Consider the following 27,778-nt stretch of genomic DNA (forward strand, 5'->3'; position numbering starts at 1 on the left):
AATCAATGACATCAGATTTTATTTAAAAAAAAAATTATATATAACATTTTGATAATATACGCGAAAATAGTAGTTATATAACATATAATATAATGCTTAAAATATTTTATATAGCGCATTTGCATTTGGTTTTTTATATATTTATTTGTAAAAATTTTAATCCCATTTGAAAAGTTATACAAATAATAAAATTCTTATATAAATATTTCCATAAGTGCATATTGCCATGAATGAATATATAATATAAGTTAATATTAAATATTGTTTTAATAAAAATTTATGGGAATGCAAACGAAAAATTACTGTGTATTGATAAGAATGTTTGATAAAAATGAAATATATAAAAAATATATATATTAATATAAAATTTAGTATAGCAAAATGGTGGATCAGTTACATATATTACAAACAAATAAAATGGTAAAGAATACGCACCAATGATTATTTCAACATCAACCATCAACTAAATTAATATACTTCTGACAGTAATTTAATCAGAAATGGACCAAAAAAAACATATGACGGATGCCAAAATAAAACGGGAAAAGTTATTTTAAAATATAATTTTAGCCGATATTTTTATATTTCGTAGGGAATAATTCAATTTTTGATATAAATGTTCGAAACTTTTTGATGGACATATCTTAATACAGTATTACTTACGAAGAGTATAAGGATGTGGCGGGATCCGATCTAACACGCTATAACAGCTGATAGATTTTTTAAATATATTTTATGAGATAAATTTTGTTTTATTAATATTAATTTTATTTTTTAAATTCTATTCATGATAATAATAATCTAAGAATTATTTATTTTAATAAAGAAAGATTAATCTCATTAAAATTTTTTAAATAATCGATCAGCTGTTAATCGTGTAGGATCAAATCCTACCATAAATCTAGCCTAAATCATTTTTTGGGGTATAGCCTTATTATAAATAAGAAAAAGGGGAAATTTTTTTTAAAAAAATTAAATAAGCATATAATATAATTTTACATATCTGAGATTTTTTTACAAAAAAAAAATTATTGCATGAATTAAAAAATAAATTTTTTTATATGGTGAAAATTTTAAAGACCCTCAAAAAATAATTAAATTTTAAAAAATTTAAATATATTTCTTTAGCATATTTATTGCTAAAGTAACCCGGGATATATAATTCAATTTTTATATAATATAATATGTGATCATTTTCACTTGTAAAAATAAAATAAAATAGATATTGTTTAACATTTTTATAATTACTAATATTTTATATAATTGGTCGCCCCAAAGGTTTATGGAATCGTAAATATCAATCATTAATTTCAAAAATATAATATATATATACTTGAGGCAAACACTTCAATTTTGGAATTCATAAATTTGAAAAGAAAGAAATAATAATTATAGATTTAATAAAATTTACAAAAGTTTGGACCTATTCCTGAGACAATAATCTTCGATTTCCTTCAAATACAGGGCCGTGTAAAAGTTCTCGTTATTTTTAGTCAGTTTAGTTACATCTTCTCCCGAGTCCTTAGGTTGGTTACTTGTGTGGTTTGATTTTTCTGTAATAGATTTGTTAGCATTATTATCATCGTATTTGTTAGTCGTCGGAGGGGGACTGGTAAAAAAATTGTAACGATTTTTAAAACTCCCTTTGAATTGTTTGAGGATGTTGGAAGCGAACGTGATATCGGGTTTGGCAGAATCTTGGCTCACGGGCTACAATGTAGGCGAGATATTTTATTTCAATTATAAAGACTAAAAATGGGGAAAAACCTCGAATAAGAATGGAGTTAGAACCTTATAATAATCTATTGCCTATATATAGATGATAAAGACAAGGCTTTTTTAGAACGGGAAAAGCTCAAGACAAAGCTATTCGAAATTTAGAATTTTTTTAAGACCGAATTTATTTGTAGACAGGAAAAAAATCAAAATAAATCAATTTTTACAAAAAAAACAGCTGATTACATTATAACTTTATTTTATTTCCTCCAAGTCACAAGATCAATCAAACTATTGTAAAGATGGTAGTAAAAAAAAATTGCTACCTTCACATTTTATTTTAATATTCATCATTAAATTATAAATAAATATTTTTAAAAAACCCTAAAATCTTTTTCGAGATAAGAATATTGGATACTCAAAATTTACCGTTTCCGTTTCATAAGGTTGAAAGGTATTATCTCCGTTCAACGGTGCCGCAGATAAAGGTGAGGATAAAATTTCAGTTATCGGCATCATATTTATATCATTATCATTCATCTTGTCGATGCAGATACCGGAAGTTGGGCTAGTTGAAGCCTCGTTGCCCATAGTATATCTCGCTTTGCTTTCCAAAGATAGCTTCTTCCGGAAGTGCATTTTTTTTTAAATTTAAATTAATTATTTAAAAAAACGGATTTCGAATAATTCGTTTGAATTTAATTTGAATTTTTTTTTAAATATTAACATTAAAAAAAATATATGCATAATTACTTAATAATTTTTTTTTAAAAAAGTTTTAATTATTTATATCGGAGACCTGCAGAGGTCAAAATTTTAAGCCCGACCTGATCCGGATTCGAAAACTCGGCCCAGAATTTTATTTTATTTCCTTTATTTTGAATAATTTTGACTGTTCTTTTTTTCTTTCCAAATTGTAATCAAAGAGAAATTGAAAATATGAGCAGTAAATGAATATTAAATCCATTTATATGATTTTCCAACAAACGATTAATGGATACTATTTAGATCAGAATTTGAAGAGAAAAAAAACCAATTTTTTTAAAAAAAATAATCTTTTATAAGGTAAGTTCTTTTGTAATTTTTATGCATTTAAATCTCTAAATTGACTAATTATGTTGCAATAATATAGACAAAATAAATACTCATAAAACTTTAAATTAAAATTCTGTCATGTAAAATTCTTTTGAATTTGATTTTAATAATTTATTTCAAAAGATTTTTACCTAGAGATACATACTAAACTATATTAGGATAACATTTAAGTCTTCTAATCTATTTAATTTTAAAATGAGATTAAGTGGTTTTCCAGTCTCACCTATATTGAGATGTGATGGTTTTTCATCTCAATATTAAAACTTAATTATATTATTTTTTATTATATATATTTAACTATTGAGAAAATGAGGTAAATTTGTGAATCACACCTCATAAGATATTAATTTAAAGTATTATGACCCGTTTTTCTTGATGGGCAAAATGAAAAGTATATAACTAAGGGTACCAGAGCTCCCATTAGTCGGCATTGATGAGCCCATCAAAAATGACGGAGAATGAGAATTTTCTTCTCACTCTTATGATAGTTGTTACCTGTTATTTGAAAATAATATCCAATTTTTATTCTTTATAACCCCCCCCCCTTCAGGCTAGTGTTGTTAAAAGGCTCGTTTTTCAATATTTTAGCCAGAAAAAATATATCATAAACCTAGATATTTCGATGATATATGTCTAGATCTTTGTTCCTTCTATGAGTAAAATCTTCTGGCTTGAGTAATATTTTTCTGGATGAAGAAAAAATCGGCTCAAAACGAGCCGTTTAACAACACTAGTTCAGGCCAGGTCCAATCCATTGAAACTGTGTAAATGCTATGATTTGAGTCAAAATATATTTAAACTTTTACTCGATACCCATATCAATATTTGTTAAAATATCACAGATCGCCTATGCCTAGAAATGTGCGCCGCCGGTCAAATGCGCCGCCGCCGATGATTTTGACCACGCCGACGCCGCGCGCCAAAAAATTGTCGGCGCTCAACATGCCGCCGCCTATGTAAAAATTCGGCGGCGTGGCGGCGTGATACATATTTTTTATTATTTATTTTATATATTATTTATGAATATAAGAAAAATATTAAATATTTTTTGAATTATTAAAAAATGCGATTTTATTTTTTAAAATTAATAAATATTATTTGCTATAAATTTGATTTGTAACAATCCTTATTCGCTCACTTTGGGCAGGTTTGTGACCAACGTGCTAGATAAAATAAGATTAGGACATTAAATTTGAAAAGGTAAATCTATATTTTATTCTTTTAATTTTTGATGCTTCAAATAATTTACAACTCGTTATATAAAATTTATTTTTTATCATAATAGGAAATTTTAATTAATGATTTTTATTTTGTTGCCATTATAATAACATATATAAAAATACCAGGACTAAAACAATTATAATTGATGCAGAATTGCAATATCCTGTAACAAAATATAGTATATCCTTCCTAGCAAAAGCCTTCTTTTGCATGGAAATATTTTGGATCCTTAATATTAAAAACTGACACAAATAATAAGAGAACCAGTGTTGCTACAGATAAAGTCTTTTGTAATATATGCTTGCAAATAGCACTTGATAAAGATGGTGAGGATGAAAATAATTCTTCATTTTCAGAGTAAATTTTTTGATTATTTTATAATTATTAGTAAATTTTTTAATTAGTTATCCAATCAAATCTTTTTCAAAAAATATCAGCACATCAAATATAATAAAACATTTACTTGACAAACATGATTTATCATGTAAAGAAGAAATATCTAAACAAAATTTAAAGTTATTTTTCAAACCCATTGTAAAAGATACAACTGACCCTATAAAAGATAAAAAATGGATTCTGGTAAGGAATTATGTTCTCATGTGTTGCAAGGATTTAATGCCATTCTCTTCTATAAATAATACTGAAATGCAAGATTTTCTAAAGGTTATTTGTAAAATCATTATAATTTTTTATAGGGCAATCTAAATTTTTATTTGTTAAGATATTTAATTATTTTATAACATCCCACATTTAGAATTTTTTATGGCATAATATTTTATTATTAACTTTTTATTATGTAGAAATATGGCATTATTTCAGATGCCAAAGAATTACCTGACAGAACTACACTTAGCCGGAGTGGATTAGATGATGTTTATTTATCAATGAAAGCATACATATGCCAACAAATTAATGTAGGTCCTAAATTTTGTGCTATAACTTTTGATATGTGGACAGACAAATATAGACGGCGAAATTATATAACCTTTACTTTTCACGAAATAGATAATAATTTTAATATTGTATTTTATACATTGGCGACACATCATGTCACCCAAAAACCTACCGCTGAAACTATTCTTTCCGAAATAGAAAAAGTTGAAAATAAATTTGATCTAGGGTCCAAGAAAATTCAAATGGTTACGGATGCAGGACCCAATGTAAAGAAAAGTGTTCGTCTAGGAGAATATGACCTTCATTTATGTTTGGGGCATGGATTATATAATCTAGTGACAGTCGATGGAATAAAAAAAGTTAATAAAATTGAAAATCTCATTTAAAAAAGTTAGAGAAATTATAGTTGCCTTAAGATTCAAAACAGCGGATTTTGAAAATATAAACGATATAGAAAATAGAAAATGTTTTGAATCGATATCATATACATCGGATATTTTAGATTTGAATAATAATGATCCTTTTTATGAAGATCGTTTGGGGTATGATGATGATAGTGAAAATCAAAAATCATATGAGAAAAAACATAAAACCTTAAAATTAAATGTGCCTACACGTTGGCATAGTATTTTAATAATGCTGGAAAGTGTGACTGGCAATAACAAAAATCCTATAAATATTCTATTAAATAGAATGGAGAAACCGGATCTCAAATTATTTAACTCCGATTGGGACTTGGTGTATGAACTTTTAAATTTTCTTAAAACCTTCAAACAAACTGTTGAATTTTTATCTGTCCAAAAAGGAGTTACTATAAATTTAGCCTTATTATTTCGTAGTGAAATTAAAAATCATTTAATTGTAAAAGAAAATGATAGTCCACCCATAGCATCCCTTAAACAAAATATGCTTACTAAATTTGATCATAGATTTCCAATAACCGATCTTCAGGTAGTATTTTAAAATACATAAATTATTTTTATACATTATTCTTTATTTATTTTTTTACTTAGGTGTTAGAGACTTTGGATCCTCGTTTTCAATCAATAAACATAGTAAATGAATATTTAAAGGAAAAAATATTACTCCGGTTGAATTTTTATGTCAACACGCTACCTCTCTACGGTCTTACACGGACGAATTAAACGAATGTAAAACGACTGGAAGTTGCTTCAAAACTCGATTATCTTAAGTCATTGGCTACGAAGCATTCATCTATTCAAAACAATAACCTGGAACAACAACACTATTTAACTAGTTTAGAAAAAGAGTGTTATTCATTATTTTCGCCTTATAATTTGGAGATAAAAGATATCTTAGATTTTTGGAAGATAAGAGCATTGGATCTTCCTAAACTTTCAATATTAGCTAGAAAGGTCCTGTGCGTTCCAGCTACAAGCACACCCAGCGAGCGTGTATTTTCTATAGCTGGGCTCACTCTGAACTCTAAAAGATCATTATTATGTCCTTTAAATCTTAATAAAATAATATTTATTCATGATAATTATAACTTAATAAAATCATTAAATTATAGTTATAAACATAATAAAGTATAAATTTTATTTTAAAAGTGTTTCCAATGAATTTATAAATTTACTTAAAAAAATTTAAGTTAGAAAAATATTTGACGCCGCCGCCGATTTTTGTGGCGGCGTCTAAATCGATTCGCCGCCGCCAGCCGATCATTTTAAAAAAAGAAACGCAGCCGCCGAAAATGCTGTCGGCGCACATGTCTACCTATGCCTAATATTTAATATTGAAAAAATTCCCAAGCAAGGTCCAAGGCCATAATTATTTGGAAAAAATTTCCCCAACCAAAGATTATAATAATTTTGGTAGTCGAGAACTGGAAAAATATGGGCCTTAGTTTTTTGATCAGGCCGAGCCCAGGCCTGCAATAAAAATTTATTTTAGGTCAATGTCTGATAAATAGTTAATAATAAAAAAAATTCCCAAGCGTCCAAGATGATAAAAATTTTAAAAATTTTCCCCAAGCCCAGCCCAATATAATTTATAAAAATATTTCCAAGCCTAGCCGACCCATTATAATTTTAAAAAAAATTTTCTCAAAACTGGCCAACCGACAATAATTTTGAATTTTTTTTCCCAAGCCTAGAGCTTCCAATAAAAAAATATAAATATGGATATAATTAAATTACTATATCAAAATATAGTTTTTTTTATATAAGAAGAAATGTATTACAAAATTTAAGATAGAAGGAGGCTGAGTTGGAAAGAATGTTTGCCTATGTAACGTAAAGTTTGGGGATCGAATCCCGTTGATGTAAAAAAAAAAATTTAACATTAAAGGTATATAGTCTCCTTCGATTTATTAACATTAAGATGATAGGAAAGTTGATAGAAAAAATAAAATTAACATTAAGATGGATGATAGGAAAATTGATAGAAAAAATAACATTAAGATTATACGAAAACGCTTTATTACTATATATATTATATATCGTTATATATATAAAAATTTAAAACAAACAACTGAATAAAAATTAAATTTAAAAAAAACAATTATGAGATCGGTATAATAACAATTATCGTTAAATTGTTTTTACTTATTATATTCAAGTAAGTTTTATATATTATTTGATATAAATCTACGATCTTTATACGATGTATGAAATAATTTAAATTTACCAACTTTTATTATAATTAGCGGCTATATTATTTTTATAAAAAAGGTTTGGTTTCACCATATACAATAATCATTACTTATAGTTGAATAAAATTAAATCTAAACCTCTCAATAGTATTTCTTATTCCAACGAAACTAATGATCTTAGATTCTCTGCAGAAAATATGATTTAATAATATTTACTCCGCAATGTGGCGCTTATTATTAATTAAAATTATTTCGATATAATATCTTTGTCACAATACATTTATAAACAATAAATCCTTTGGATCGATTTTGAAAATATTAAACATTTTAATTTATATTTTGATATTAAAAACCTCGAAATTTAGATATTATAACCAATCTATTTTACTGGTAAATTAATTTAAATAATGTAACCAGGGATTCAAACCTACAGAACCTGAACCGTTAAAAAATTTGTCACCCGAGCCTAAACCGAACTCTATCAATGCCTTTTACCGGTTTGAACTTTTTGACAATAGTAAATATTTTTAGACATTTTTGTATATTTCTACTTAGAATATAAAAGTGTTTTTCAGTCATAAAATTTATTCTTTTCCTTCCTTTAGATTTTTGACAGAAGAGAATCCTGAAAATATATTAACTGTATATGGCTCAATATTATTATTTATTTTTTTTCTTTACACGCGAAGGTTCAAACCGAACCAATATTATTATTTTTTTACAAATCGAACCAGAACCCTGAACCGATATTCGTTATGATTTGGATCTCAGAATATAAACTTATTTTAGTGGTAACGTAATTAAAAGTTATGCTATCGTTTAGCAAAGAATGACCCATTGCTTGAAGCGATATCGCGCTTACAATAAAAAGTTGTCTTATATTTGCTAAAATACTGATAATTTTGTTATTACACAAATTTTTTATTTTTTAAAAAAATGCCAGTCATTTCGAAATAACCTGGAACTCATTTGATTTTAGCTGATTCTCCCACTAATAAGTACTAGGGACCATGAAAAATTTTTTGAAAAAAGTTTTTTGGTATGGCCCGTAAAATATTTTTGTTTTATATATCCAGACCAGCTAACAATTATTTTTTTGGGAAAGAAAAGGATATAAATTAGCCTAATATCTAAATGTTCTTTAAAAATAATTGCGAAACTCAGGGCTGTTTCATAAGAATATTTTTGCAAAAGTTGCCTGACCCATATATCTTTTAGCCCCAGAGCTTTTAATAAGATAAGAATATCATAATAACAAGCAAAAATTTGGTATAGAAACAATAAATTCAATATTTACTGAGCTGTTTTCATTAGGACTCTTATTTTCATCGAAAGAACATTTCGCGTCACCGATCGTTAATATCTGCTTATCGTTAATCGAACTGGCGTCCCAATTTCCAGCTGTAGGATCATCAGTTGAATGGTTGTTATTTTGGATTTGTTGATTTTTGACAAACTCGTTCTTCGGATCACAAATGGGATTTTGATTGTTTTTTAGACCTAGTAATAATAATATATGGTTTATTTTTTAACCCACGAGTCACCAAAAATAACGATAATACCCTAGAGCAAGTAAGTTAGATAACAAGCCAATTTTATTCCAAATTCCTATTCATATCGCGAAAACATCAGGTCTTTATAATGTCCTCAAAATTTTTTAAAAGAAAATATGATAAAAAAAATTAAATATCAGTATTACAATCGTTATTGAAAAGAGCGAGATATAGTATGGATCTATTGTATTTCATGGCCTTGGCTAACGCCAAAACTCCGGCTAGGCTGATATCGGGATTAGATCTGAGGTCTAAATGACTTAATCCATTAACGGTCGTTTGTCTCGAGGAATTAAAGGGAATGTTATCATGGTGAACGCCTAATATTTCGGCTAGTGTTATAGCGGCTTAATATGTTGTATAATTAAATTTTAAAAAAATTAGAATAAATTATTGTTTTTAGTGGAGATAATTTAAAAATATATTCATTATAATAAATTTTTGATAAAATCAAGTATGTTCCATAGAATTTATTTTTAGCAAAATTTGATTATCATTTATTTGTTAATGTTTTTAAATTGCTAAAATTTAAAATGGAGGGGGGGGGGGTATATACTATATACCCGTCTGACCTAAAACTATTCATACATTATTTCCATTTCTCCCTATCTTAATAATTTTTATATTTCTTTAGAGTAAATATGTAAAAAGACAATACCGATATCATAACTACACCTTTATTCTAAAACATGTAAAGTTTCTCAAAATACTAAATAAACATCTATAATAAAATAAATAATAAATAAAACCTACAGATAAGCATGAAAAATTCAATTTAAATGCCTATGAAACATTTATAACAGAATTTCCCCTGGGAATTTAATAATAACTTAAACAACGTGTTGCCACTAGTGAAGGTCAACGGTGCGGTCCTATCGGTATTAAACCGGGACCGGACCGATCTTTTTGTTGAGGACCGTGGTCCGGACCAGTCTTTTATTAATATTTAAGTTTACTTTACTATTCAATTAATATAATTTTTTTGTATATTTTATTTTATGATATTTTTCTAGAGGAGTTATTTTAGATTTTGTTAACTCCTATTTAATGATGAATACAATTTATGAGGTGTTTACATTTTTATCCAATTATTTTTAAAAAATATTTAATTTTTAGAACATGGATGCTATAGAAGAAGTACTTTTTTTGAATTACAAACAATTTAAAGGGGTTTACTGAGTGTGAAAAAGAAGACCTTAAAGAGGCTGTAAATTTTCTAAGGCCCTTCTATAAAACCACACTTGATTTATCAGGATCCAAATATCCTACAGTTGGGATTTCCATGTAATATATGGAGAATATAAATAATGAAATTTTAAATAATATAAAAAAGGATAATAACAATACAAGAAAAGAAATTCTTAATAACATGCTGGTTAAAATGCAGAAATATCTCAAAGAATTATTTTGCTATGAATCATATGTCTCAACATTATTGGATCCGAGATTAAAACAAGTTTACATGCCTAATACTCTTAATAGAATTGAGTATATGACCAAAAAAAAATACAGGAATAATGGATTCTCAGGTATATTTTTAATATTTATTTATTAAATCCTAATTTTCAAACATTTGTGCCAGGAGGAAATCAATGAATTTAGTTTTTTAGAAAGAATTTTATTCCAAAAAAGAAATTCAGAAGGGGATTATATATCGGCAGAAATCATTGAAGAAAATATATCAGAACTTCACACCTATTTGAATAAACCTCTTGTTTCATTAAAGGATGACATATTAGTATGGTGGAAAGCCAATAGTGAAAGGTCTTTTATGTTTTTTAAATAGTCAATATAGTTTATTATATAGATTTCCAGTCTTCTCATTACAGCTAGAAATTTTTTAGCAATTCAGGCAACATCTGTCCCCTGTGAACAAATATTTTCGAAAGCAGGAGATCTTGTCACTAAAAAAAGGAAAAGGCTTTCAAACTAAACAATACAAGCTTTGATGTGTATGGGCTCTTGGTTAAAGAATGGAATAGATCTACCGCCTCCATTAAGTCCCTCTTCTAATTCCTTCCAAGGAAGTTCTACAAACAAAGACATTAGCATTTATTTAAATTAAATATTTGTATTAATTATTATATTATTCATAATTAATTTTATATTGTTTATATAATACTCTTATATTTAATAAAATGATAAAACAAATTAGACCGGTCTTTTTATTTAGGACCACGGTCTGGATCGATCTTTTTTAAGGACCGTGGTCCGGTCCGGTCCGGTCCGAGGGTATCGGTCCAGTCCGGGCCAAAGACCGGACCGTGACCTTCACTAGTTGCCACTGTCAAGATTGTTTTAATATCGAACTTGTATAACTGACAATTCGCAATATTCCTCCACATTTATAATTATGCTTCATGTTCTTTCGTATACGGATTAGGATTATGATAATTATATTTTATCCCTTTCAATATTTCGTAATTCTACTACTAGAGGGGGGGGGGTGTAGGGTCAGACCAAGGTCCATTTTAAAAATAAGAATTTCAGATCTTATCTCCGGCCCCAATGGTCGGGCAAAAAGAATGAAATGATAGCGATAACTAAAAGTTGGCTTTTTTTAAAAAAATAGGAAAATCTGGAGAAAAAAAAATTTGGGGTTTCGTTGTTATTATAATATTATTTATTAGGAAATGAATGATAAATCACATGCAGAATTATTTGGAGGTCGCGAAGAACGAGAACATCGTTGCACGTTTTTTAGAAGAAAAAAAATATATGGTTATCTTCAAAATTTACAGGAGACATTTAGTTTAGTATGGCTAATCGTTCAAAAGACCTGATAAATGGAGTGGAAGTTAAGGGGTAGAGGTTAAGATAGGGGAAGGTGTAAAATCGATTATCTAAACATAAGGCATATGAAACAGTTGAGGAAAAAAAAGGGAATATGAGAGCTTTGCCAGATGAAAAGACATTATTTTATAAATTATTAAGCAAAAATTTATAAATAATAATAATGATCTCTGTTAAAAAAAAGAATGCCCGCATTTCTGATTTGGTAGTGATTTTATATAGAAGCTATAAAGGCCAACGGCTCTACAGAAGTGCGTTACGTGGTACGAGTTCCCGTATATGCACGGAAGAGCAGTTCGGATAAATGACGGCAACTCCTACACTATTGGTAGTAGAAAAGCGAAAAAAATAAATAAACCGAACCCTTGTGCGAGAAGTCAAAAATAATGCCACCAGGATAGGATAAATAATTTTTTATTAACAATAATAAAAGATATGACTACGATTTTACCAGATGGGACTGATCTAGGTAAGATGGTCAGATTAAAGGAGGTGGTTATCTTTGAAGGTTTCGTCATGTAGAGCCCGTATCGGGCCCAATTGACCTACGACTTTGTGTCGGTTAGGTTTTCTAATTCCACTAAACTAAATCTAAAATTGAGCCTTCCAGGAAAAAAAAAAGGTTTAAATTAAAAATATTGTCTCTCAATTTGTGGATTATTTATATCATGGACATTTATTATTCTGTGTCAAAATTCAAGTAGAACAATATCATTTAAATAATTATTTACTATTTGTTTCACCAAATAATCTATGTCTCATTCATAGGTATATATATGCAGACCAATATGATTTATATAAATATTATTTGATATTTGTAGTAAAGAAATTCGGCATATTATCTAGTGAAGGTCACGGTCCGGTCTTTGGCCCGGACTGGACCGATACCCTCGGACCGGACCGGACCACGGTCCTTAAAAAAAGATCGATCCAGACCGTGGTCCTAAATAAAAATACCGGTCTTGTTTTATCATTATATTAAATATAAGAGTATTATATAAACAATATAAAATTAATTATGAATAATATAGTAATTAATACAAATATTTAATTTAAATAAATGCTTATGTCTTTGTTTGTAGAACTTCCATGGAAGGAATTAGAAGAGGGACTTAATGGAGGCGGTAGATCTATTCCATTCTTTAACCAAGAGCCTATACACATCAAAGCTTGTATTGTTTTGTTTGAAAGCCTATTCCTTTTTTAGTGACAAGATCTCCTGCTTTCGAAAATATTTGTTCACAGGGGACAGATGTTGCCTGAATTGCTAAAATATTTCTAGCTGTAATGAGAAGACTGGAAATCTATATAATAAACTATATTGACTATTTAAAAAATATAAAAGACATTTCACTATTGGCTTTCCACCATACTAATATGTCATCCTTTAATGAAACAAGAGGTTCATTCAAATAGGTGTGAAGTTCTGATATATTTTCTTCAATGATTTCTGCCGATATATAATCCCCTTCTGAATTTCTTTTTTGGGATAAAATTCTTTCTAAAATACTTAATTCATTGATTTCCTCCTGGCACAAATGTTTGAAAATTAGGATTTAATAAATAAATATTAAAAATATACCTGAGAATTAGTGTTGTTAAACGGCTCGTTTTGAGCCGATTTTAAAACGGCTAACTCAATATTTCATCGATGTATTACGCAAGTCTGAAGTTTTGTTTATAGAAGGAACAAAGGATCTATTAGCGAGATCTCAAGGCTTAGGCAATATTTTCTGGCTAAAATATTGAGTTAGCCGTTTTAAAATCGGCTCAAAACAAGCGTTTACACCTACTGGACCATTTTTCCTGTATTTTTATTTATTATTTTCCTTAGAAAATTTGGTCATATACTCAATTCTATTAAGAGTATTAGGCATGTAAACTTGTTTTAATCTCGGATCCAATAATGATGAGACATATGATTCATAGCAAAATAATTCTTTGAGATATTTCTGCATTTTAACCAGCATGTTATTAAGAATTTCTTTCTTGTATTGTTATTATCCTTTTTTATATTATTTAAAATTTCATTATTTATATTCTCCATATATAACATGGAAATCCCAACTGTAGGATATTCATGGAATCCTGACTGTAGGATATCAAGATGCTGGTTAATTAATAGAAGGGCCTTAGAAAATCTACAGCCTCTTTAAGGTCTTCTTTTTCACATTCAGTAAAGAAAACCCCTTTAAATTGTTTGTAATTCAAAAAAAGTACTTCTTCTATAGCATCCATGTTCTAAAAATTAAATATTTTTTAAAAATAATTGGATAAAAATGTAAACACCTCATAAATTGTATTCATCATTAAATAGGAGCTATTCCATCTAATAGGGATATCAGAAGGGATTTTAAATTTTGTAATACCCTTATTTTCACATATTTGTACATATGCTTGATTTATTTTGGGTGAATTATTTATAGAAAAGGCTATGTCTCTACACTTTTCTAGGATAGTTGTAATATATGATAAACCTTCCTGAGATATTAGGTTTAGAATATGGGCACAGCATCTAAAGCCTTTAAATTTTTGTTCCTTATAAATATTCTGCAAAATATATATGCTTTTTAGGATGTTATTGGCATTATCTGTAGTATAGGCCAGTATATTCTCCTCCAATCGATATACATCAATTACTTATTTTATAGCTAAGGATATTTCTTCAGAAGTATGAGGAAATGGGATATGATTTATATCAAGTAAAATATATTTTAATGTAAAAGAAGAATCAATATAGTGTGCAGGCAGTAATGGCTATAAATGAAATTTTATTTATATTGCTCCACATATCTGTGGTAAAGCTTATTAAAGAATTATTTTTATTTAAAATATCTTTTAGAGAATATCTTAGTTTCTCAAAATTAGCTGTATAAAAATTTTTAACTTTGTTTTTTGACCAAATTGTAGCAGTTGAGTTTAAATATTTGATTAAATTATGAAGACCTGAACTTTCAAAAGTCTTCATTGGCAGAGAGTCCATTATTACCCATTTTTTAATGAGTTGGTTCATATGATCTGTTTGGAATTTATCCAATGGTATTGAAGAAAGTGATTTTGTACTTGTGGAGGGCATATTTAAATTAAGAGTAGATTGTGTTTTTGAGATATTTTCATTTTGATTATTAGAAGTATAAATTTTATGTTTTATCAAATGTCTGCTTAAGGTACCTAATTATTTCATTAAGAATAAGGTTAAATTATTTTGACAATGAATTATTCAGACAGTTTCTTAAGAAAAAATAGATATATAAATAATAACCAAAATATTTTAATAATAATACTGCTTATTTTGAATAATTTATTGCTTAAAAAATTACAAACAATTATTTTGTTACTTGTTGCTGACGATATGTTAAATTTGGTACTACAGTGAACTCATATTCTATGTTTTTTATTAGGACTATAAGTAAAATGTTTCTAGGACAAACTTATGGTTTTCATATTGTAAAAAAAAAATTAACAAAATCTAAAATAACTCCTCTAGAAAAATATCATAAAATAAAATATACAAAAAAATTATATTAATTGAATAGTAAAGTAAACTTAAATATTAATAAAAGACCGGTCCGGACCGTAAAAATAAAAAGACGGTCCGGACCACGGTCCTCAACAAAAAGATCGGTCCGACAATCGGTCCGGTCCCGGTCTAAGACCAATAGAACCGGACCGTTGAATTATCTACGTATTAAAATTTAAACATACTATAATTAATCGATATTCGCTAGTATGGAGATCATATGATCTGCCAAAATAATTGTTTCTACTAAATTTTAGGATAAGTTTATACCTTTTTCTTATAGGACTCCATTTAGGTTTAATTTGGTGGAATTAGAAAACCGACAAAAAGTCGAAGGTAATCGGACCCGATAACTTCCAAGGGGATCACCTTTTTTATTTTGATTTTTTACTTAGGTCGATTTCACCTTGTAAACTTTAATTTTTAAAAAAAAAAAAAATGTTTATCAAAGTAAGTTTATTTTTACATTCGTCACTTAATTTGCATTGATTGAGCACTAATCGTTTTAGGGAAATATTTTTGAGCAAACAAGATTTCAGGAGCGAAATTCCTTTGTCGCCTATGGAATTGTCGCTAAGGTTCAAAGAACGCAATTGACATAGAGGGTGAGACTAAAAGATGATAGGAAAAAAAACAGATTTTATTTTATGATCAATGTTTTTTCTTTCTTTTTCTCGCTTCCCTCCTTTTCCTAAATATTCATTTTAAAAAAATAAATAAAACTTTTAACATTTCTGAAATATACCATATAATAGTCCAAATGGGCCATGGATTTGAAGCTTAGTTGACATTTCACCAAGACTAATCGAGAAACGCAACCGAATTTGACTCGGTTGATAAGATTGTCCGAATTTTCGATATTAAGCATCCTATTAGCATTAATTCCTTCTAATTTATCGGTACCTTCTTGAGGTACAGTCATTCCAGAATGGTTATCATTAGTCGAAGCAGGATGATCAATTAATCCCGAGTCCTCCGAGCTCCCCTGGACAAAAAGAAAATGTCCGTTAATCTTGTCAACTCGACCGCGGGTATTTGATTCGTTGAATGTTGGCGATTCAAGGTCATCCTCAACAAAGCCATCAAAATGTCGGTAGTTTTGGTCACCGTTGTCGTACCCTTCCGATTTATTGCCACACTCGCGTGTTTGACTCGTATCGCTATCGCCAATATCAGCAGGATCACCTTCAGTGTGACCCTTAATTATGGCAACCTTTTGGGGCCCAGTCCATCCCTTTAATTTGTCCGTATCCTCTCTGTCACCTTGGTCTATATCAAGACTCGGGTCAGATTCGGTATCGATAGAAAGGAGAGAGTTATCGGGATCAAAATCGCTAAGAAAACTATCATTAAAAGGTGGGGGCGATTTAAGGCACATATGAATGCTGTCCTTGAATGAAAAGGGCACTTCCTTCACTTTATTGGAGGAATGATCAGATAGCGATAACGTGTGCGGTTTGTGGTGTACGGATATATAGTCCGTATACTTCAAATTCATTTCGTTGACGTTACTCATATCGTTTTCACGATTAGTTCCCGCGATTTCCTCAGCATGAATATTTAGTGGATGCGATACAGTCGTGTCTATAAAAGATTCGTCATCTATAATTAAATTTGTTGTGATTGCGTTAGACTTTGACTCCGGATCTGCCTTGGAATGCCTCGTGTAAAGGAGATCAGTGAAAGAAATGTCATTGTCATAGCTAGCAGGTAAATGGGGTGAAGATGGATTAACCTCTAAAAAATCATCTTCTCTAGCAGATGAATTATTCGACGAATTGATAGGCTCCCATTCTCTATCGTACATTTGGAAATCGGGTAAAATCGATGTGTCTTTTTTGCATTCTTCTTTATTCGCTGCACTCGGTTCGAGATCAGCCTGATGAGCCGTGGCACTAATCGGTGAATCTTGATTCGGGTCAACGACACCACCTTCATCCATCGTAATACCTTCCGAGGAATAATTAAAGGTGTTGTTCGCTTGATGGGCACTGTCGCCAAGACTTGAAGAAGTCGCTTGGTTGAAATTGATCCTGCATATTTGAAATAGGAGTGCCGAACAAAGTTCCTTGAATCCCATATCCTGATTTCGAATATGTTATAGATATTATTTTTGCCTTAATTCGGTTTTTCTCTTTTTTTAAAAATATAAAACATGTCACACCCAACACCAGGTGCACCCTTCCCCTACAATATCTTTTGTAGCTACCTGTTTCTATTTTATGGAAAGTTTAGGAAAAAAAGTGCTAGTTGCGTCTTAGTTATAATTATATTAAATATTAAAAATGATGATATGCTGAGCTAATATTATGCGCCGCAAATTATGAGAGATCCTTTAAAATAAGTAATTGGTAATTCAAAAATCCCAATCGATTCCAAATCATCTAAATTAATCAAAAAAAATTCATAAGCGCATAAATTAAATATATTCTTAATATTGTAAATTTATAAAAATATATTTTTTTGAAGAGTATATTATATAATATATATTTGACTTTAAACCATATTGTTTTCGTCAATCAACTGTGAAAATTTAAATCAACAATTGCATAACTACACGTAAAATTTAAATTATCATGTCCTGAAAATAATCATACGTGAAATTATAATTTTAGAAAAGCAGCCCTTTATCTGCTAGCAGCCACTTTGTCAGCTTCTTTTTAAAACATATTTTTCGAGATTTTGAACAGTAAATTAGGTAAAAATCTATGTTGTTATGAATAAAATTTTGTAATCCACAAATCAAGTATTAAAATATCATCCATATTCCCATTTCTCATTAAACTAATAATTAATATCCTACTCTTTATTCTATAAGGATTTTAAGAAAATAAATGTTGCAACGCAAATTAACATCTTAGAACAAGCTGATTTTGGCTTAAACATTCATAAGGTAGTCTTGTAATATAAACATAGAACAGAAGTTCAGTTCCCGATTCTTTCAAAAAGTAAAAAATAATGACTTTTAAAATGAGAATGAAATAAATTTACGGATGGATCAAAGATAATATTTATTTTTTTAAAAAAAAATAAAAGTTATAACATAAATAAAACTTGAATAGGATTGAAGGATAGGTCAAAATGTGTGACATTGCTCCTATTACCCCCGACTTGTCTATCATCGTTAATGACAGTCTCATTCGGGTTATTCTTGTCGCGGCTCAAAAGCTCCCTGAGGATCAAAATATCTCTCAGGACCAGCCTATTGCTCTTGAGGTAAAGGTTGCGCAACACGTGATTCCCTTTGAGCCCGCTAACTATTCGATAAATTATGTTAAAGGTAAAGCAATAAATTACTATTAAATTTCACTAATCATTTCATTTATCATAAAGATAACATATTTTTTGCGAAAAATGTAAGAAATGACAAAGGATATTATTGGCTTCGAGTTCTGAGAAGGCAGTCCCTCAACTGTTATAATTTCCTTCTTGAATATCAGTGCTAATTGTTCCTTAGCCTACTTTTCTTCCCTCATCTTTTCATATTAGAAAGTTAACATCCGATGGAGGTATGAGATGCATTTATGTTATTGAAATCTAAGGGGTAACTTGAGGGTACTTTAGTCAACAATCATTAGCTTAAAGGGGTGGGGGAATCTAGAAGACTCTATGTATAGCCCAAAGAAATGAAAAATTTTACAATTTTAACTTGGATAATTCTCTCATTCTTACGAGACAAAAAAAATTCTTCAAACAATCAAATTTCAAGAATTTTTTAACAATAAAAAATAAATTCAGAAATATGAATGGTAGGAAACGAGAAGGGGTACCTAGAAGGAAGGTGATTACCTAGAACATTATTAAAAATGGGTCCTACTTTGGAAAATTCACAAGATATGGTTTTGGAGAAGGACGAATATTTTGAGAAGAGAGAAATTTACCAATCAGTGTAAGGCAATTTGACATTAATAATAACGAGGATTCATGAGTTAAAATAGATTTAAAAAGCGCGCATTCGTTAAAGTTCCGCCATTGAAAGGTCGTCAAATAAAATTTTGCATTGACTACCGCTAACTTCAATGTACACTTTTAATAAATAAAAGCCATTCTTGGTTACGCCTGATTTAAGGTGTGGTATTTCCCAAAATCACGATAAATAGGTATAACTTATAAATCTGAAGCAAAACGATGAAAACGCTATATAACATTTTAAAAAATGTTGCAATGTATATTTCAAAAATTATCATCGATGTGAAGAATCATCTGATTTCGATAGCGTTAAATACCACGCCGTTCAAACAAATCGCGTTTACTATAAATGAGGCGTTACCATTAGTATTAACGAGATTGGACTAAGGCTCTTAAACTTAACATTGTAGGTGATGCTATATAATCTGATTTTTTAAATAATCAATCAAAATGGTTGTTTTAACTTTTGTTGGCGTCAAATTTTATAGACGTAGATTAAAGTGGAGCAAGCACTTGATTCTTTTAAATGTATTTGGTTTATAATATAACTTGTAAGCCAAAATAGTGTGGCCGGTCACACTACAAGACCTCATAAGTTAACATTATTAATATTGTTCAGAAAAGATTATTTAAATTGATTATTAATTCATGAAATTGAAACCTTTTATAAGGTACTAAACAAAATGTTACCGCTCATTTCTAGGCATGAACACCTACGAATCATCTAGTTGGTATATACAATATATCTTTTCTTATAAATATTTAGTTTACCAAATAAAAAATTTTTTTGTATAATTATATTTGAAAAATACACAAATATTACAATACCGCGTTTCCTTCTTTTTTTTACAGAGTAACGATAAAAGTAACGAGTATTTTTTTAAAGAAACTTAAAGTACTTGAAATAAACAAATTCAATTGCAAATTTTTTTTTATTAATACAATGTTATCAAAAGGATGTGCCAATGTTTATTAAAAAATGTATTTAATAATTTTTTAAGATCCTATAGGCTCCGTTAAAAACATTAATTTTTTTTAAACCTCTATCGAAAAACAGGAAATAAATCTCATAGAAAATTAAAAACGTAATCAAAACATTTATTTTTTATTTTCTAAATTTTTATATTTAACTTTAAACAAGTTTAGGAGGCATCCTAAAGTATCCTAAAGTACACGCAAATATCAATGTAGCGATTCAATTTTTAAAATTGTTATTATTTAAAACGAAAGAATGACTGAAAGAAGAAGAAAAAAACCTAGAAATGTCAGAGATTTCCCGCTTAAATTGCAATTCGAAAGATCCAAGGTGGTGATGGAATGGTTGAGCTTAACGGATCGGGCGAAAGGCAGGAAAGCGAATTGCATGAGATTAGAATTGCTACAATCCAGCGTTTCCAAGAAAGAACTCTAATTGGCATGAAGCAAAAAATAAAATCTCAAATTGGGCATCATTATCATTGAAAATAAAAAAATTGATAAAATAATTTTCCTATAAGAGACACTTTTCAATTTTTTCCCCTTATCCTTGTGGAATGGTCTACTCATTTCACATTCCGATATATTATAAGATTTTTAAAGTTCGAATCCCCAGGTATTTTTAACCCAGACTTTCTTCTTCTTTTGTTTTTTAGATTCCTAATTCAAAGATATATAGGGAGTGTAATGGATAAATATTATGAATTGACCACTGATCCAAAATACTTAAAAATTACCCATATGCTCTCACCCCTCGTTTACGAAGGTTATCGGCCGATATAGGTAGTTCGATATAATCGGTAAAATAGGTTCGGTACACTAGTGATCTGCATCGGGCTTAATTTTTAATAACAGGTCCAACCCGAAATTATTTATTTAATTTGTCCGGCACGGCCCAATTCCGAACGAAGTTTTTTTTATTTCCCAAAAACAAGACCCGAAATACAGCTAGCCGACTAGCCTTTATTTAAATAATATTGGGGCCTTAATTTTAAAATATTTCGATTTATTTCACAAAATTGGATATCAAATTTAAAAATTTTGATCCGGCCCGAATTTTTTCAACAAATATTAGACTCAATCCAGTTCGAACCGAAATTGCTTTTACAAAATAGGCTCAGCCCGCTGGGATTTGCAGATCACTAGTATCCACGTCTATTGCACATCATCGTCAAATCCTATAATTCTATAAAATATTCTTACAATCCCTTTTATAATCCTAAATCGAAAGCTGATTTTTAAACTTTTGCAACAAAAAAGACTGTCACATATTAACAGTTTGTAGTGTGTTGCTAAACGGCTCGATTTGAGCCGCTTTTAAAAAAAAAAGGCAAACTGAATATTTTAACCAAAAAAATATTGGCTAAGTCTCGAGATTTGACTAATATATGTCCAAACATTTGTGCCATATATGAGCAAAATCTTAAGGGTTGCGTAATGTTTATCTGGATAAAATATTGAGTTAGCCTACTGCTTATCTAAAATTTAAAAAAAACGAATCTTTAACGGCGGGTTTCCTATTCTCTCCTTTTTTCCCCCCATTTATTTATTTCTATTCTCGATTTATTAATTAAAATATATTTTATTTTATTTTATTCTATTCTATTTTTTTTTAGCCGAGTTTACTTTTCTAATCATATGGCAAAGAGACTTCCAGGTATATAAGTAGGCGTCCCTATTTCGACGTAGAACCAGATGCAAACAGCTTTCGTAATATTCGATGCTTTCCAGCAAATTCGAACATGCCTAAATAGATAAAAAAAATTAAGTAAAATGGCTATAAAAATTAAGCAGATGAATGGTCCATTCCGGTCTTAGCCCATCCTCGATCAGGTCTTAGAAATCAGGATCGCAGTTTTCAGACCGGAATATAGTAGAGTAATTTCTCTATTTTTAGCTAGCTTAAAAAAGGGGGCTAAAACTAATAGACGAAAACTATCATTTCAGCCTTGAGGTTTTTATTTAAAAATAGAGCTCAACTTTGAAGAAACGTCGTGTCTCAGTGCTTAGTAATATTTTTCTTAATTCGCATCTATCCATGATTCATTAATTCCTCCCTATTTTTGGCAATTATTTTATTAACCATAAATATTTATACGTTCGCAATAAAAAATAAATAGCCAATATCAATGTAATTATACAAGGAATGAGTGCTAAGTTTTTTCGTGCGAAATACACTTATAAAAACTGGATTTAAACCCGCTCATTTAGAGTTTTCATTTAAGGTTAAAATCTAAAATTTAATAATAAAAAAAAATAATGCGTTTTAGAAGAATAGATTTTAAAATGCGATGCTATAATATCCACAGGAAAAAATTTTTTAATAATTATTTATAAAATATTTTGGAGTATATTATTGTCAAATAAATATTACAGTAATAAACGAATATTACAGTAATAAACGAATATTTCAACATAGAATCGCAGTTTGAAAAAAGGAACGCGTTACTGTTACTTGTTGCCTTGTGAAAAAAGAGCGCGTTACTCGCTATTCCAAAAAAAATAACACGTTACTCATTATATTAAATATAATATATAAAATGAAAACCTATGAAAGAGGGGGGGGGGGATATAATATTTTCGCAAATTAGTGGCAATTTATTCGTTGAACTGAAAAAAATAATAGTGATTAGGATGCCATATTGTGGTATCTATGGGTCTACTAATTAAATGTAGTATTATTATTTCAAATTATTTTTTATATTAAATAAAATTTAATATTCACGTCACGCCAAAAAAATAAAATAAAACTCTTAATCTGAGTGAAATGGTTTATAATAAAATTTATAATTATTTTTAAAAAACCTTTCTTCAAAAAGTTATATAAATAAAATTATCTTATATTATTACACAAAAATTAAACTCGGTATGGTTTTAGCTAAAATAGGGCTATAGCCAATTTTTCAGCTAATGATTTATAATAAAATATGCACACTAATTTATGCCAGGATGTATTTTAGCAGTCATATAGTGCTTACTTACCTATACTGTGAAAAAAATTCGATCTTAACTTATAAGTTGATTAAAATATTTATGACAAAATTGTCCGAAATTAGGTGTGCACTATAACGCATGCTGAAATCAGTGGCATAAATGATGCTAAATTGACGATTCGCACATTTATATGTCCATCAATGCAAATCAGCTGTTGCCACGAAATCGGAATTTTATTTATAAATAAAGATATTAAATGGAAAACCAAAATGGCATGTCGACCGCTGATTTGTATTCGACGATGCTTCTAAATACAAAAATGAATAAATGTACCAGTCTAAGTAAAGTTTAAAGTATTAAATGTGATTGGTTGAAATATATTTCAAGCAGAATTAAATCAGAAATGTTATTTTTAAAAAAAGGTGCTCCATAAATGATTATATTTTTTAAAAAATTGGCTCTAGCCCTGAATTCGTAAATGCCCTACTACATTCGATATTTGAACTTATTTGGATAAGGATAATTTTTATTTGATTTTTGTAGTTTTTAAAAATAAAAACTCATTTTAAACTTTCTTTCTTTTTTTTCTTTAGAAAGTTATATAAAAATCAATGAAATTTACAAATAAAACTGAATTTATATCGTCTTATATCCTAACTAACAACCGATGGTTATCAACAATGATGAATATGTTTAAAAAACTGCGGTAAAAAATAAAATAAAATCAAATCTATTGAGAATTATAAATTATTTTTATTTTAATAATTTTGCCGCTTATTTATTTTGAAGAAGGATAATGGGTTAGAAAAATCTCCTAAGAGTTATGGATATCATTGTCAACCATATCGACAAAACTATATTAAGGTAGATTTACCTTAAAGATTCACCTTTTATCCGATGGAAGTCAACTTTGATTTATTCGAAAAAAAATCATAATTATTCCAGACCATAGCCAGAAATCCGTTCCGTATTGCGGACCAGGACCCCAGAACAGGATTTTCTAGAATGTTTATAAATTTTAATGCGAAACGGGAATTTTTTTATTTATTTACTTTACTTTCTTTTTTTAGATTTTGGATGATTTAATCACATTTTTATAATTGGTCCCCTGTTTCGCGTATTTAATAAATATACCGCACAATTATTAATAATTTCCGGGTGAATTGTTTTTTTCGATTTCCTAACTTGAAGTCAACTCTAAGGAAGAAAAACTGTGGAAATGCGAGCTTATTTTCCGCTGAAAACTCAGGGCTGGGCAACCTTGGTTAAAAAATTGGAAACGGGCCAGGCCGGGTACAAATTTATCAGGGCCAATCCGAGCTAAAGCTGAATTCCAACCGGGCCGAACCGAAAATTTTGTCATTTACAGACATCTAATCTTCTTTATTTATTTTTTTCTAAATAAGTGAAGTGTTGAAATTCGAAATAACTATTTTTTTACGGTTCTAAAAGTTAGATAATTATTTGGAAATAATTATCGTATCCAAAAATTAGAGAACAAAATAAAACCTTGCAAATTTAGAGGAATAAAAATATACAAAGATATCTACACCGCAGAATTCCGAAACTGGTATTTATTAAAACAAATCTCCAGTTTATGAGGAAAGCAACCACTGCAAATGACAAATTGTCTGATTCGATGTTCAAGCTCTTATCTGGAATCGTTTCATTTTCAAACGGAAATAACGAGCAAAAAAATCAAAATTATATGATATTTTATTAAATAATATGTTAAATTAAGGTTATGACCAATCGGTCATATCGTTATCTTGATATAAATTTTAAAAAAAATGTTGGACAATAGGTTTTTGTTTTCTTAAATAATAAACAATATTTAAATATACTTCATCATTTTTAAGAGCATTTTCCAAATCGATAGTCACAAACCGCACCCTATTTAAAACTTCTTCTAATGCCTCGACATGCTTACAATTGAGTTTTAAATCTTTGGTGAATATTTTATTTTTTTTTTAAAAATGCATATAAAGTATAATAGGGAAATGAGGAAGAGATATTTTTTTTAAAAAAGTTACTTTTAACTATATTTCCCCATCAAGTAATATGTTACAATTAAATTTTTCACATTGACAGTTAACTTATATCATCTATATAACTCATTATTTTTAATATAATTCTTATATTAATCACAAAATAATAAATAATAATTTTTATTATTAAAGGTGCGTGCGTCTAAAGTAAAAAAAAATGAATAAATGATTCTCGCATTTATACATTATGCGTAACTAGATTTCGTAAATTCTAATAATAAATTTTTTTTTAAATAATAAAATTTTGACTTAGGATGCACCTTAATACAAAAATAATAAAATATAATAGAACATATTTTAAATAACTGCTATTTTCAAAATTAAATCAAATGAAAATATATGACAAAAAAATATATATATTAAAACCACAATACTATTCGTTTTTTAAGAAAAAAAAAATTAAAATAAATATAGATTTTTAATAAATGTGTATTTGATTTTAAAACAAAATATTATTTTCAATAATAAATTCTAAAATGATGGACTCTATTTTGTTATATTATAAGTTTCTCGTGGGCTAAATATAATCGTTCAACAGGAGCGCTTTGATGGAAGTGTGAAAAGGAACAATAATTTTTTAATTAGGGAAATCATCGCACAGAGCAAAAAGAAAGATGTTATTAATTAATTTTATACTGGCTTTATTGTATGGAGTTGAATGCTGGATGCGCGAAAAGCAGAGAAAAAGGTTATGAGACGTAACGAAAATGAGAATGGGGATGCTGGATAAATCTAAGAAGGTGCATAATGAAGAATGAATTTATTGGAGAACTGTTGATGACCACTCTCATTCAGGCTAAGATGAAGGAAAGTAGACCCCGCTGATTTGGTCCTAATAGAAAGGAGAGAGGGGACTGGAAAGGACTAGAAGTTGGAGGTAAACATAGAAGAGGAAGCCCAAATTAAAAAAAAAATAAAAGGATGTGATAGTTAAAGACTCAGGAAGCGTAACCTCCTGAGGACATGGTGAATAAGCGTGAAGTACTATAATTAAGGGTGTTGAAAGAAAAATAACAAATTCGTATGAATGATAATATACAGGATCATTATCATTAATACATCAATGTTTATATTTGCATTCAGCAATATAATTTTGTCTTTATCATTTCAAAATTGTTGATACTTCTGAAGTGGTTGGTTTGATAATAATATATGATGTTGGGTGTCATATAATAATTATTAATATTAGCTTCTCAATTATTTTTAGTTTACTAAAAGTTTGTTCACAGGATAGTGGGTAAAAAGAAATAATGTAAGAAAATGTTCATATACTCTATAATATATATATAAGTTAGTATAAGGAAGTCCTATTCAAAAACATAAGTTGAATAATGAATTATTTGTATTTTATAATACAGAATGCATGCATATTACATCGATATTAGCATATTATTAAAACAAAATATTTATTGCACTTTGCAAATAATAAATTAAAATTAACTTCATAAACAAGATTTAATTACAAATTTAAATATAATCAAAAGTTTTAAATATTGCAAATTATTTTATTTTACTAAATGTCACATTTTTTTTTAAATCTCAAGGCTCCATGGGACTTTTCCCACTATGCTCATGAGTCAGTTTTCCCCTATATGATACAATATAACTTATTAGTTGTTTGTTGTTTTTGTAATATTTATTCTTCAATATGGCAACTGGTCCTACTATTCAAAAAGTTTGACCAATTTACTCTTACATCCAATTATGGTATAGCATCCCAATATCATTAATCAATGATTAGAATCTATAAACTATGAACCATGTTTATGAACTATTAATAGTTATTTTGAGAGCCCTCTAGACCCTCACCCAGCTAATGATGCTAATCCACATTGATTACAATATAAAGTGATTCAGTTATAAAATTGTTACTATGTATGGTAAAAGAGTAACCCCACCCTTTAAATTTCAATAAAATAATTTCATTGCTCATCCACTTGTTATATGATCTTAAGGCTTTTGAAAATCAATAAAGTCAATCAAATTGGTAAGTCAAGAATAACAAAAAATGTAAAATACTTTTCAAGTGAAGGCATGATAATCTTCCAATATGCTGGATAGGGAGTGCCTAAAATTAAAATGATAAATAGTTTTTCTTAAGATTTTATTTACCTTGATTTGCAATATAATTTCTAGTAAGGGCTTGATATCTAATTTTTTGCAAGCATTTTCATAAGCAATTAGAATTTCTTCATTTGTGTATTGTTTGTCTATAAAATTTAAAAAAAATTGTGTATTATAATTATAAAAAATATATGAATTTTTTATTAATTAGAGGAATAAAATTATAAACCATTTTTCCAGGGATTAGGGGGATCAATATATGCACTAACTATAGAATCATTGTTAGGAAATCTAACAACTTTTTTATTTGATTTAGAGATAGTATCGTTTAATAATAAATTTTCCATATTATGATACAATTCCTAGTCAACTTGGTCGTCTTTATCGCCTTTTTCCATAATTTAAAAATTAAAATATTGTCCATCACATTTTTAATTTTTTA

General features: G+C 28.6%; 1 protein-coding gene across 1 annotated transcript; it reads right to left on the minus strand.

Annotated features, from left to right (window-relative positions):
* On the minus strand, nt 1-27,778 carry LOC135930847 (uncharacterized). The gene is made up of 13 exons (XM_065467641.1): nt 27,566-27,778; nt 27,385-27,482; nt 27,292-27,340; nt 25,069-25,169; nt 21,917-22,036; nt 20,572-20,722; nt 18,461-18,663; nt 16,152-17,489; nt 15,873-16,017; nt 9,240-9,440; nt 8,838-9,040; nt 2,146-2,340; nt 1-1,710 (listed from the first exon to the last, which is right to left on the minus strand). The coding sequence occupies exons 1-13, from the start codon at nt 27,681-27,683 to the stop codon at nt 1,408-1,410; spliced, it is 3,225 nt and encodes a 1,074-aa protein (XP_065323713.1). The 5' UTR covers nt 27,684-27,778; the 3' UTR covers nt 1-1,407.

Source organism: Gordionus sp. m RMFG-2023, chromosome 1 (assembly GCF_954871325.1).
Source record: "Gordionus sp. m RMFG-2023 chromosome 1, tfGorSpeb1-WG-v2, whole genome shotgun sequence".
In the NCBI taxonomy this organism is placed as follows: domain Eukaryota; kingdom Metazoa; phylum Nematomorpha; class Gordioida; order Chordodea; family Parachordodidae; genus Gordionus; species Gordionus sp. m RMFG-2023.

Excerpts from the sequence above, each read along its gene's own strand:
- LOC135930847 (XM_065467641.1), bottom strand. The coding sequence starts at position 27,683 with ATGGAAAATTTATTATTAAACGATACTATCTCTAAATCAAATAAAAAA. Across the intron at positions 27,483-27,565 it reads CCCTAATCCCTGGAAAAATG|ACAAACAATACACAAATGAA; the intron begins GTTTATAATTTT and ends TAAATTTTATAG. Across the intron at positions 9,441-15,872 it reads ATGCAAATTAAGTGACGAAT|CCGCTATAACACTAGCCGAA; the intron begins GTAAAAATAAAC and ends CAACATATTAAG.